Genomic DNA, 14,529 nt, shown 5'->3' with positions numbered 1-14,529 from the left:
GAATCTACTTCGATGTCTGAAGCTAGATCACTCACTGTTAGGAATGTAATTGCATCCCCCAAAAAGATACGTTGAAATTCTAACCCCTGTACCTGTGAATGTGATTCTGTTTGGAAACAAAGTTTTTCTTTTGTTATGTTACTGTGGTCACAGAGAGGGTTAGAGTGGGCCCTAAAACTAATCCCTTCTGAGTGGTATCTTATAAAGTACAAGCAGCCCCTGGGTTATAACATCTGACTTACGTAAAACCAGTACTTATAAACCACCCCCCATTTTTTTTTTTTTTCCCCCATAAAGCCTATTATATTAAAAATTCAAAGTACATACAATGGTTCATAATAACAAACAGGTACTACTTTGCCACGTGCATCAAAACACTATTATTCTTACTGTACTATTATGTTAAAGATGTTTTTGTGTACCTGGAAGCATTTCTGTAATGTTTTTATGCATAGAAAGGGATACTATATGCTAGGACAAACACTTGACTAACTGGCGTTAGATATGAACCATACCTAACTAACCATTCCCACTTATGTACAAATTCGCCTTAAAGACAGACTTAGGAACAGAACTCATTCATAATCTGGGGACTGCCTGTACAGACACACAGCAACATATACACAGGGGGAAGAGATCATGGGAGGACTGTCACCAAGGAATGCCCAGGGCTACCAACAGGGAAGGACTCTCCGCTAGAGCCGATGCCCTGATTTAGACTCCTAGCCTCCAAAACTGGGATACAATAAATTCCCATTCTTCAAAGGTACTCACTTATGGATTTTTTGTTAGAGCAGCACTGAGAAACTAAGACACTTGTCAAGTAGGAAAAAATATTTAGTGCCACTGAAAAACTCAAGGGGATTAATTTTGAGTAAAAACAGACAGAACGAATCCCTATCCATTATAATTTTTAGGGTAAATTATCTTGTTTAAATTAACATCTTTAGGTGTGTGTTAGGTTTATCAAGGAATGTGCAGATTTTCACTTAATGCCCTGAACTGCAACTGCTTAAGAAGTCTGTTTTGTCTTTCTTTTCCTTCTTAATATTTATTTTCTTGCTCATAGTTATATAAAATTTTAATCATATCAAATTCATTTCCAGCTTTTTGTAAGTTAGGCTGTCAAGCCAAATCTGCCTTTATACCAAAGTTATAGTTCATTCTACACCCTTAATATTTTTACATAAAAAGTGATACCTTTTTCCCACTCATATGCCTTAGCACCATAATCAAGCCACAGTGATAACATTCGTGGCATTGACTGATATATGAATTGATTTCCATACTGTAGAGATCTGCAATTATATAGAAAAGAAGTATTATTAGTAGGTTGTTCTTTTTTATGTGATATGAATTAAAATTTAAAGACTTAAGTTATCACTTTGGTTATATATAACCTTTTGACAAAAATTATAGTTATCAATACCTTTGACTCCTCTTGATCATTTTTTTCTTACCATATTACTCACTAAGCCCTATATTGCCTGTACTGAAGACAGTACAAGTTCTAACCTCATCAGAGCCCTGTCAACACTTGACCTTAGATCTGTGCCTTCACTTACCTTCCCATGACCATAACTCTAGGTCAATCACTTCATTTCTGTGAAATTATAATGACTTGGTCTCCCTACTTCCATATTTCTTCTTGTCAATCAATTCCGGACAAACACTCCTGAAATTCTGGCTTTATCATGCTGTCCCCTTGTTGAAAATTGCGATCAACTACCTATAGGTTAATATTACATGAAAGACTCAGCCTGGGATTCAAGCCTTCATCTTGTTTCTTTATAACTTTCCAGTCTTAATCTTTCACTACTCACCAGCATACATGTTCCATCAAGTATGGTTTCCTATCATTCTCTGAACAAACCATTCAATCCTGTTTCTCTGTCAAACATGTGAAAAGTCAGTAAAGTCTTCTCCTTTTCGAATTTAATTATACTTCATATTCTACCTTTTCCACAAGACTTCTGTATGCTTTTGAAATTGTGAAGCCAGGGGCTTTAGTGGTTTGAGTTTTGACCCCAGATTTGCTCCCAAATCCATGCTTTCTGGATTTGATTAGTCAGTTTGTTTATTTTTTGAGCCCTAACTGCAAGAGAAGGAGCTCTGGAGTTGCAACGGTTAAGCACTCAGCTGCTAACCGAAAGGTCAGCATTTTGAACCCACCACTAGCACCGCAGGAGAAAAGACCTGGTGATCTGCTCCTATAAAGATTTCAGCATGGGAAATCCTATGGGGCAGTTCCACTCTGCTCTGCAAGGTTGCTTTGAGTCAGAATCAACTCCACGTAATCAACAACTGTAAAGGAAGCTGAGAAAGCGGGTTCTGGCATGGGAAGTAGCACTCAAACATGGCAAATGTCCACGACACCACGTATCTCTCAATGGGTTTGCTAGGCAGATGGTTTTAAAGTCATAGAATGCTACAGCTAAAAGGATCCTGTGAAGTTCACCGACTAGTTTGACTTGTTCATCTAATATTATGACATTGTCAAAAGTAATGGGCAATTTCTAGTTTAATCTTTCTTAAGCATTTGGCAATGTTGATCATTCCTTCTTTCTTGAACATTTCTTCTCCTTCTACTTTTCCTCTCAGTTTCTATCCAGAGCTGCTCTGGTGTTTCTCTTTCTCTCCATCTTCAGCCCTGCTCTTATAATTCACACGACGTGAATTTTCTATACCCTAGTTTTTTTTTAGACTTATATGCTACTCATAAGGGAACAACTGCCTAACCTGTATTGCTATCTCATAAGTCTGTGCTAAATTACAAATCCATGTGGCTGTCTTGATTGCTGGGACATCTACATCTGGATATCCCATAGGCACCACAAACCCAGCTTGTCTAAACTCAACTCATCGCTTCCCCCCTCACACCTGCTCCTCCTCCTTCATTTCTCTCTTATGGTGAATGGCATCCTCCATGTACCCTGTTGCCCATGCCAGAAACCCGGTGATAAACTACCACCCCTCCCTTTCCTATTACCAGGCAGCAAGTCCTAAAGGTTCTTACCTCTCTCATACTTTGGAGTCTTTTCATTCCATCCCAACCTTACTCCTATTCTCTTCCTAGGCTGGCTTCTTTGCATATGGCTTCCATAGTAATCTTTCTGAAGTGCAAATCTAATCAGGTCACTTTCCTGCTTAAAATCCTTCAGATGGTCCCATAGCTTCCAGGGAAAAGTCAAATCCCTTAGACAAACCCTAGTGACCTGATTCCTTGCTACCCTTGAAAATCTCATCTCTCATCTTTGCCCCTTTCTTGGTTCATTTTTGGTACCTCGCTAATATCAGAAATTTCCTCAATAAGTGAGCAAGACAGGATACCTGTAATTCCTATTTATACCAGTTATTTTGATATTTGATCATAACATTCTATTATGTACTATTACGTAAATGTTTTACATTTAAATGCTTAAAGTTTCTCTCCCTAATTAAACTGTAGCTCCTTGAGGACAAACACTGATGCTTAACCAGCTATTCAATCACTCAGGAGATAAATAACTTTCAATAGCTGAGCGTACTTTTAAGTATCCAACTGTTTTATTTCAACTAACTGGACAGAAATATGTTTTAAGATAGCCTTACTTTCTTAAACTGTACTTCTAAAAATCTCATACTATACCTAAAATTGTTTTATGCACATAAAAACCCACTGCTTTCGAGTCGATTCCGACTCATAGTGACCCTGTAGGACAGAGTAGAACTGCCCCATAGAGTTTCCAAGGAGCACCTGGTGGATTCGAACTGCTGACCTTTTGGTTAGCAGCCGTAGCACTTAACCACTATGCCACCAGGGTTTCCTTTATGCACATAGAGAACTCTAAATAGGTCCTTGTTTTGGACGAAATGTATTAAATAAATTCTTTACATCAAAGTGCTTCGTATCTACTAGGACTAAAGAGCAAGGGAAAGCTAGTACTCGTTTTAGAAAACAAAAAAAAAAATCAATTTAATAACTGTCCTCTGCTTATGCTTCCATTTCAAAATGCCAATAGGCCAGGAATTCTGCCTCAATTACAAGCCATTAATAATCATTTATAAATAAAATTAAGTTTAGATTTTATAAAACTTGAATTTCACTTTGGGAAGAATGGCTTAGTCAAATCTTGCTGCCCTAACATCTCTAGAAAATACTGCTTAAACTCCTGAAAATATTTAAGTGAGAAATCAAAGAACCTAATAATAGGCAACTTTAAATAAATCTATTAATCTGAAGTTACCCTTCAATGTAAAGCAATGAGCAGTACTTGAGTACAATTAGAATGAATGAAATATCATTAATTTCTTAAGAAGAAAAAATGTGTGAAAATGTAACTAGTAGGCACAAGAGAATACCCTATTTGACTATAATACATCAATAATGTGAAACTGAAAGTTATATTTCAATTGTTAACTAGTTTAAGGGATAAGCTCTTTTTAGATGGCTAATGTCAAAATCATATATACCACTTCTTAGCAAAATGGGCTGAATTAAAACATTCCATTGTCATTTAAATACAACCATTAATATATTTGATTTAGGGTGTTCTGGAGCTCTAAAAAGGAGAACTCAGAGGACGGGGATACAGGATAGGAAGGACACTTAATTTTCATCGTATATTTTTGGCCCTGTTGAATTTTTTAAAAATATGCATGTATTAATGTTTCCATTAACAAGTTATTTTTAAAAGTAAAGAAAAAAATTGTATAAAGAAAATATTTACATCTCATAAAAGGTGACAGATTGAATCTGTGGTAAAGCAGACAATATTCTGTATATAATAAGATCTACAGTAATAGTTCAATGTAAACATAATCATCCTGGTGTATTTAATCATCAAATACACCAGTTTTCACACTCACCTTCCAAAATGAAGGACTATGTACCGGATGAGATCACCTTGCTTTTCCATTTTGTTGTCTGTGACCATGGGCATCAATTTGTCATAGTACTTTGCAAGGTAGAAATGTCCATCCTCCCACTCTGGTAGGACCAAGGTCACATCCTGTAAAAAAGAACACAGCACTCGCCTTAGAAAACCTCACACTATACTGGGAAGAATAGCGTGGTTAACGATCAAAGTATGAGGCCCATGTTGGGCAGGGCAAGGTCAAAGGTAGCCTATCTTCCTTGATCTGGATAAGGAAAAGCTACTCTCTTCAAAGCTTCCCTGAGGATAGGCGGTCAGTTCTAGTGGTTTGACCACTAGCCAGCATGAAATGGTGTTCGGATAAGGCGTGATCCATCAAAAAAATTTCCAGATGGATTCAAGTATTTTATATATATGCATTCTGTTATATCCCACTTCTTTGATTCAGCATGTCTGAGATTCATCCATGTTGCTGCACTTATCAGTTCATTTCTTTTTATTGCTGAGTAGTATTCCACTGTATGAATAAACTACAATTTGTTCATCCATTCCTCTGTGGATGGCCACCTGGGCTATTTCCAGCTTCTGTGAATAAAGCTGCTAAAAAAAATGTGGGTGCAAGTCTCTTTACGGATATTTATTATTTCCCTTGAATAAACACCTAGGAATGTAATGGCTTCATAAGGTAGGTGTATATTAACTTTTTACATTCCCACCAGCAATAATGAGAATTCCAGGTTAGTTGTTTAAATTTTAGCTATTCTAGTACGTGTGAAGCGGTATCTCACTGTGGGTTTAATCTGCATTTTCCTGATGACTGAATGATGTTCAATATATTTTCATGGGCTTATTTACCATTTGTATACTCTTTATGAAATGTCTAAGACTTTTGCCCATTTTTAAATTGAGTTGTCTTGCTAAGTTTTAAGGTTCTTTATACATTTGGATACAAGTCCTCTATCAGATATGTATTGCAAGTATTTTCTCCCAGTCTATAGCTTGCCTTTTCATTTTCTTAACAGCATTTCTTTCTACAGTAGAAAGTATTAACTTAGATGAAAGTCCAATTTATCATTTTTTTTCTTTTATGGTTAGTACTTTTCATGATCTAAGAAGCCTCTGTCTATCCCAAGTTGGTGAAGATTTCCTTTTATGTTTTCATCTATAAGTTTATAATTTTAGATTTTATGCTTAGGTCTATAATCCATTTTGAAGTAATATTTGTGTACGGTGTGAGGTAAAGGTCTAGGTTCTTTTTTTTTTTTTTTTTGTATAGAGATATCCAATTGTTAAAGCACCATTTGTTTGTAAATGATTCGTTTTCAAATTCCTTTCTTGCTGGTATATAGAAATAAAACGATTTCTGCCAGTCTTTAGTAGATAAAGGAAGATGAATATTTTTTATATGAGTTGGAATCAAACAACATGTTAAAGTCACTCAATATTTCTAATAATTTATTGGTAGCCTTCTAAATTTTCTACATAATCATATCATCTATAATGAATACTATTTTTTCATTCCATTTGCTGTATCTCTTACTTCTTTTTCTTCCCTTATTATACTGGCTATCATCTCCAGTACAGTGTTAACGTAAGTGGTAATAGTGGTGATCCCTGTCTCATTCCCAATTTCAAAATGAAAGCTTTCAATATTGTACTATTAAATATAGTAAGAGGTTTACAGGCTTTTTGTAGATATTCTTTATCTGGTAAATGACTTTCTATTTCTAATTTTCTAAGAGTTCTTAATCATGAATGGCTGTTAAATTTTACCAAATGCTTTTTCTGCATCTATTAAAATATGATTTATTTCTTTAATCTGTTAATGTGGTGAATTATATTGATGGGTATTCATATGATAAGCCAACTTTGCACTCTTCAAATAAACTTAATCAAAATATTTTGTTTAAGAATGTTATGCTATGTTCCTAAGTGTGATAGGACTGCAATTTTTTTAGAATGTTCTTATTAGGTTTTGGTAATCAAGGTTATGCTAATTTCCTAAAAGAAGCCGGGAAGTGTTTCCTCTCTCCTACTATCTGTGAAGGAGTTTGAAAAAAACTGCTGTTATTTCTTTTCTAAATGTTTGGTAGAATTTGAAAATAAAGTCAAGTAACTCTAGAGTTATCTTTGCGCTAAGGTGTATACCATATTTCTACACACAAAAAAAGTGTGCTTTCTGTATTTGTTAGCTCTGCTCTTCCCCCTAGGAGGTATTTTCACAAGCACGCTAAGCTAATTTTCTTTACATGTGGAAGAAGACTGGCATGGTGGCACTTGTGAGGGTGCCCAAACACAGAAGGCACACCTTATCTGGGTAAAAACAAGGTAACTAATAGTTAGAATACTATTCATATTTTCTATTTTTTCTTATGTCAGATTTCATTGGTAACTTTTATAATTTTGCTAGGACTTTGTCCATTTAAACATTTTTAAGTTTGTTGACTCAAGGATGTTCATATTCTCTTATATTAGTAATATCTGTACAATCAGTAGTGCTTGTCCTCTACTTATCCATCATTTGGGGCTTCTCTTTTAACTGATTAATCTTACAAGGGGTTTAGTAATTTTATTATGTTTTCAAAGAACTATTATTAACTTTTAGCTTTGTTGATCTTTTCTACTCTTTCTGTCCCCCAACTCTCTCCTCTCTCCTTCTGAGACTCTAAGTACATGTTTGTTAGACAGCTTGATATTATCCTATAGGCCACTAAGACTCTGCGGTTTACTTTTTATTTTTTTACCTCTGTGCTTTTCCTTTTGGAGAGTTTCTATTGCTAAGTCTTCAATTTGACTAATCTTTAGTTTTTCAGTATCTAGGGTACTGTCATCCCATTTTATTTATCTTGGGTGGTACTTTCATGAATTTATTTAGGGTACTGTCATCCCATTTTATTCATCTTGGGTGGTAGTTTCATAAATTTATTTACTTTGTGATAATTCCTCAAGCTATGCTTATATTGTATAATCAACTTATGTTGTACAAAGTTTAAAAAAAGTTTTCTGGCTGTTTTTATTATACATGTGTCCTTCCACATAAACTTTAAGTTATTTTATCCAGCTCTAAAAATAAAAGAAGACTCATTGAGTTTCTAAATGAAACTGTATTATACATATACTTGCCTTATATTTTTTCATAATTGCATTGCTTTCAAAGTTAGCCGTTTCTTCCATAAATCGACCCACTAGTAATATGGCTCTACCATGAATTAACATGTTCTTGCTCTCAGCGGGGCTTTGATTCTCAGGAAAACACAATTCGACGCCCTTTTGAATAACCATCAGTGCCTGGTGAACATCACCCTGAAAGAAAAAAGGCAACGACAAACCTTTGATTTTAAGAATATAGTTCTATTTTCTGAAAAAAACAACTAAAATTACCAGCATTTAAACGTCATTAAATATGTTTATGCAAAAGCCCAGGTGCAATTTCATGTTTATCTCTCCTTTTTCTCTTATATAAAGTAAAATCCTAAAAAAGAACACACTGCTTCCTTTCTTGTAGAATACTTTTATTCAGTTGCTCATTTACTCATTCATTTTACAATCAATCAAATTCCAGGGAGCTAAAGATATTTTAGAGGACTAGGGATAAACACACATGAATAAATCAAAATCTCTGGCTTAAAAAAGCTCCTAGTCTAGTGAGGAAACAGACTATGTAAATTAACAACACAACATGATAAATGCTGTAACAGAAGAATATACATGGGCATTATGGAGGACAGAGAAGAGGGTTCTGAAGATACACAAAGGCGAAGGAGAGCAACAGTCAGGAAAGGTTACCAAATGAGGTAAAACCTAAATTAGGTCTTAAAACATGAGTATCAATTTTTCTGACAGAGAATTTGGTGAAGGACATTCTATGTAGAAGAATCATTTTAATTGGAGAAAAGGCACACAGTCTGGTTTTAATGGAAGTGTAAAATGTTTGTGAGGTAGTGACAAATGGAGCTGACGAGGCAGGTGAAGGTTTGATCAGAAAAGGCTTGTGTACTTTCTACATGTCAGATTGAATCATAAAGGCCTGAAGAATACCTCAAAGGATGTGAGGCAGAGGAGCAACATGATTCGATGTGCATTTTAGCAAAATCACAGACCACAGTAATGTGGACAGAGGAATGGCGAGACCTTAGAAAACACTGTGAAGATAGTTAGGGACTGTAAATGATAAGTGCATGGATTAAAGCAGTGAAGATGAATAAGAGGGGAGAATTCAAGAGATGTTTCTAAGGTAGAAAAGCACAGATTTAGTCTCCAATGGATGTGGCGTGTGAGGGACAGGAAGGAGTTCAAGATGATCCCCAGACTTCTGCCTTAGATTAGTAGACAGAATAAGGGTCTTATTCAGAAAAATAGGGAATATGGGAGGAAAAAAAAAGTATTGACTATTAACCGTTGAATTCCATTTTGAACATACTGATTTAAAGTATTACAACATATAGAAGCCTAGCACTAGTTTATAAAAGGATCAGGTATCGATTAACACAGGCGATTACTTTCACCTTCCATCCAGGAAATATCTCCTCCCTGTTCTTTCTCAGCCACCACAAAGTTGGTGCAATCACAAATGGCACTGATTATAATGACGGCAAGCAGGAGGAGATATGTAAGTAAAAGCCATTTAAATCTGGGGCATAAAATATGTAAGTAGTTCACATATTTAAACAGCCCCCTTCTTATTACTGTAACTTTAATTTGGGGATTTCTGGGAACTTCTGTAATGATGCTAGTGCATTCCTGACCAGCTAGATTACAAGTGAATCTTGGCAGTAATACCAGCAAGTCTGTATAGAACTAATTATCTACTAAAGGTGTAAGTAAGAGACAGTGTTATATTCATTTAACAAATATTTACTGAGTGCTTACTATGTGTACCCTGAATTCATAAAGAAAGGTAAAAGCAAAGTAAAAGTTGGCTACTTCCCTCAAGAAAAATGGAGAAAAAATGAAAACTCAAAGAAATGCACTTTCACTCTTGAAACGGGAAAATATTTGGGGACTTAAGACTGGAAGAAACAATTTCTGCCAGTCTTTAGTAGATAAACGAGGAAAAAGGTGATAGATAAAAAAAAGATTGTGAATTTGGATTAGGGAATCTTCTCTCAGTCGGGCCTCTGCAGAAAGTATATAATTCCTAACTACACGTGGTTGTATTTCCTCTGCCATTACCTTGGACCACAGCCACTTTGCCCTCTCCACATACAGTTCAGCGAGCCGTGACTCTCCCGCATTAAGGAGAGCGTTGTAGGCTGTCTGATGGTGACCAGCCTTTCTGGCTACTCTGGCACTCTGCAGCCAGCATTCTCCAACCATTTCACTGTAATCTGGTCTGAAGGAATGGGACAAAATGGGGGGAAAGAGCATTTATATGTGCATTCAAAGTCTTAATAAAACATCTCTTCCCAACATGGAACTTTCTCAAAATACTAATTCAAAGGAATCAAAGATTAATTTGTTTAAAAAAATTAATTTTAATTTTCTTAGAATGCATCATTCTTATCTATTACAAATCTTCAAAGACTTTTTTCTTGACTTTGACTTCTACCAAAATCTCCCCCAGGTATTTTTTAAACATTAAAAGAAAAAAAGATGTATTACACATAAATCCAGGCACATTTCAACTATATAGTTTAGCTTTGATAACCGACAATAGAAAAACAGAGTTTCATACAGGAAACGCAATTACTATCAAATAAAATACATAAAGATATAGTGCTAAATTCAAGAGAATGGACACGAAAAAGAAAAGTAGTGTGAAAACCTTTTGTTGAGGCTTAACAAAGCCCTCCGGAGGGCCAGGATGGGTTCCTTAGCTCTGTAGGAATTCTGGGTCATTTCTAGTCGAGCTACCCAGTTTAGAGAATCTTCTTGAGCACTGTCACCTGGAGACTGGTGAAAAAGTGGTCTGATGCTATGTTCCAGCTCACACAACATGTGCAGTCTGAAGACAGATACAGCTTATGTTAAAATGTCATAACAGCCAGCCTATTAATCTCATAGAAAGTACATGATTAAAGCATGTGCTTTAAATCCGTCATGAAGAATCTGAAATTGTGCAGTTTTCTTTGGAAGAAACTTCAACCAATACATATTCTTGGTATACAAACAATAACATTTATATATTTTTAAATTTAGTGTATACACCAATTACTGTTGATTTAAATATTTAGTGCTTTGCTCTCATCCCTAAATTCCTATTAATTAAATTGGTGAGGGGTAAATACGACTAAATTAAGAATGTGTAAAAATCGAACTTTACCACCTACATGAAGATATGAAAAAATATGGACCCATTATAAATCAACACAAAATAGCTGCATCTATTGCTGCTGCTACGGTAAGGGGCCTGGTACAGTGGTAAAGGAATTGGGGGATGAATGTACTTTGAATCATTTTTTTCCCTAAGAGTAATGGAAACTTTAATACATTCACACTAGATCCCCCCTCTACGTATCCTGGTCGTGTCTATGAATCAGTGTTCAAAGCAGAAGGATGCAGTTAAATATTCCCAGATTAGAATCAAACTCAGTGGTCCAATCTCTGGTTTCATTAAGCTGCTACCAAAAGGGCTGACACAAAATATAGTGAGTTCTTCTATTTAAGAAAAAAAATTACTAATTATACTTTTTAACTTACTGTAGTTCAATTACAACATTTGTTTTATAATTTTCCTCAGATGACTCAATAGACCTAAAGTGTTTACTATCTTTTTTTTCTCACCTCTAAAAGTTAATATTCCTTTCTGGTAATGTAATGCCTACATATATATTTTTTGGGGGGTGGGGTGGGGTGGGATGTCAAATGCATTTCTAAATAAGAAGGAAGGGAACCAACAAATGCTGGCCACCAATGTGTCAGGCACAGTACTAGTTGTGCTATAAATCTAGGTTATTTAGGTTCCAAAAATTTAGGTTATATAAAAAATAAACCATGACATTACAAGAAGTCAAACAGAAGACATTTTGTTATTGTTTTTAGAAGTCTCATACTTGCCTTTCCAGTTAAAAGGATATATGTTAAAACTTTTTTAAACGACAGGGTTATTATGAGGTAAAAAGAATGAAAGAACTATTTTGTGTAAGATGTACCAAACATACTAGAATTATTCACTCATCAAAAAATTCCAAGCCTGTCAGGTGACATTTATAGATCAGGAATATAAAAATGGAAACCTCAAAATACCTCACAATATATTCATATCCTCGTTGGTAGGAGCCTCTTTCAAAGCTTGCAGCTGAAAGAGGTACAATTTGCTCTGCTCTCACTAGTTTCAAAGTGTCATAAAAAGCTGTGGTATCTCTTTTTTTGGCTGATAATAATAGCTGTCCAAGTCTGACACTCCATGTTGTAGATTTCCCATCTGAAAAACAAATGAAGAATCAAGGAATGTCATGGTAGCTGGGTGCAGGAGCCAGTTCTATCTCATCTGGTAAGATACTCAGCAGAAATACTGAGCAGATGGCTCCATTCTACTTTAAACAACTAAAAAAGACAATCATAAAACAGACTAAGATATTAATTATGAATGTTGCTTAGCTACTTAAGTCAGAATATCTATGGCATATTAAAATGGCTTACATTTTAAGAAGTAATTTTACCTGCTGCCAAATAGTTTTCCACCAAATCCCACTGTGACAGTTTCCAAGCTGCCTCCACTCTGTATGTGTTTAATTCATCTGTCCATTCAGACCTATTAAAAGATGAACTTTTACTCATTTAAAGTGGCATTTACAGATTTCTCAGTTTTAGATGCATATACCCTACTTATATTTGTATTGTATTTTGTATTTAGATACAAAATAGTTATCTCTACCCAGAAACAACCCAGAAAATTTTAATCTTTCCATTTCCCCCAAAAACATTTTTCAATAATTACTTCTAGCTTAACTTGGACAAAAAACAAGAAAGAAAAAGAGCCAAATGAAGGCATAAGCATTCAGAGATAGGTAATTCTAATAACTTAGGATTTTGAATTAAATTTAATAAAAAAATACAGATGTAGCTGGGTAGGTCGGGGGCAGCTGAGGGGTGCACAGGACAGTCATACTAAGTTCATAAGAAAGTTACAAATGCTATGTCAATGGCATAACAAAGGATAAAAAATAAGCTATCTATGATATATACCTAATTCTCAGAATATTTTCAATCACTTTAAAATTTGGATTTGCAAAATCAGTCCGATAAAGGCTAATTCTTTTTACCTATGCATTCTACTCCTGTACCACTAAGATGGCCAGTGATATTTCAGATCATGACTGCACAGAAGCAGCTGGACTTTCCTCACATTTCTTCTTTATAATCACACCATTTGAATACCTGCTAAGTGCTACACCTTGGGCTAGGTACATTTTCCCATTTAATTATCTAAGAACACTGAAAAGCACATTTTATTATCCTCATTGTATAAATAAGGAAACAGAGAGGCTAAGACTGATACACATCAAGCTCCCTTAAAAACCCTGCTTGCTTTCTGTAGAAAGAACACTTAAAGAAAATATAAAAAATAACCCAATCATTTTTTATAAGAAGTAGTAGAATAAATACTGAGTACTATAATTTCTAAATATGGACACCACCAAAAACAATTTAGAACAAAGCTAAATGAAATATAATAGAAATGCAATTTTTAAAAGTCAAACTTGAATAACTTTACAAGCTTATGATCAGAAGCCAAAATATCAAAATTTCAGGATAAAAATCTGAGTAGAACGAGCAGTATTTGCTATCCAAAGGGAATGCATCATTCCAAGCATTAGGCCAAGAAGTACCAAAATGAGGTTTAGGCTCTGAAAATTTATTCACACGAATAACCAAAAACCAAAACCAGTGCCATCGAGTCGATTCCGACTCATAGCGAACCCCATAGGACAGAGTAGAACTGCCCCATAGAGTTTCCAAGGAGGACCTGGTGGACTGGAACTGCCAACCTTTTGGTTAGCTGTCGTAGCACTTAACCACTACGCCACCAGGGTTTCCATTCACACGAATAGGCACATTTAAAAAGAAAGATTATGCTGGTCAAGGACAGCCAGTAATTCTGGAGAAATATTTGTTTACATGCAAATAGAGATCCTCCCTGAGAAAATATGTCCCCTCAATGATCATTTGCACCAGTCTAAAACAGCATCCATTCTCTAAATGACTTTTACCTTTTCACAGCCCAAAGGATCAGGGAGGCTCTATGTATCCCAGACCCCAGGAAAAAACAAACCCGACGAGTAGGTTTGGATCCACTGCTGTCTAGTCAATTCTGACTCACAGAGACCCAATAAGACAGGCTAGAACTGCTCCACAGGGTTTCCAAGGCTGTAAATCTTTACGGAAGCAGACAGTCATATCTTCCTCCTACAGAGCAGCTGGTGGGTTCAAACTGCTGACCTTTCAGTTAGCAGCTGAGTGCTTTGACCACTGAGCCACCAGGGCTCCTTGAGGAGGCGACAAGGGGAGTCTAACTGTCCAGTGTCTCATAAGGAAACTTGATATCTCAGGTGAGCACCTCAAATTTAGGCATAACAAACTTCCCCAAATTCCTGCTATTCCTTTGTTCATAAGGTCTCTCTAATCTGGAGAGACATATCTCCATCCATTCTATAACCATTTTTTTCCTGCTTTGGCAAAGTTTCCCCTTATCCTTTCATAAATCCCACTACTGTGATACTGTCTGAGCAAC

General features: G+C 35.6%; 1 protein-coding gene across 3 annotated transcripts in view; it reads right to left on the bottom strand.

Annotated features, from left to right (window-relative positions):
- Positions 1-14,529, bottom strand: part of ATR (ATR serine/threonine kinase) — a 101,278-nt gene that overhangs the window by 23,154 nt on the left and 63,595 nt on the right. For all 3 annotated transcript variants that reach the window (XM_049867762.1, XM_049867763.1, XM_049867764.1), the window contains 7 exons: positions 12,458-12,549; positions 12,042-12,219; positions 10,621-10,800; positions 10,029-10,188; positions 7,980-8,159; positions 4,849-4,991; positions 1,201-1,298 (listed from right to left, as the gene is read on the bottom strand). In XM_049867762.1, the coding sequence (XP_049723719.1) occupies positions 1,201-1,298; positions 4,849-4,991; positions 7,980-8,159; positions 10,029-10,188; positions 10,621-10,800; positions 12,042-12,219; positions 12,458-12,549 (1,031 nt within the window). The remainder of the gene's footprint in view (positions 1-1,200; positions 1,299-4,848; positions 4,992-7,979; positions 8,160-10,028; positions 10,189-10,620; positions 10,801-12,041; positions 12,220-12,457; positions 12,550-14,529) is intronic.

Source organism: Elephas maximus, chromosome 23 (genome assembly GCF_024166365.1).
Source record: "Elephas maximus indicus isolate mEleMax1 chromosome 23, mEleMax1 primary haplotype, whole genome shotgun sequence".
NCBI lineage: Eukaryota > Metazoa > Chordata > Mammalia > Proboscidea > Elephantidae > Elephas > Elephas maximus.
This window is presented reverse-complemented; position numbering and strand designations above follow the sequence as displayed.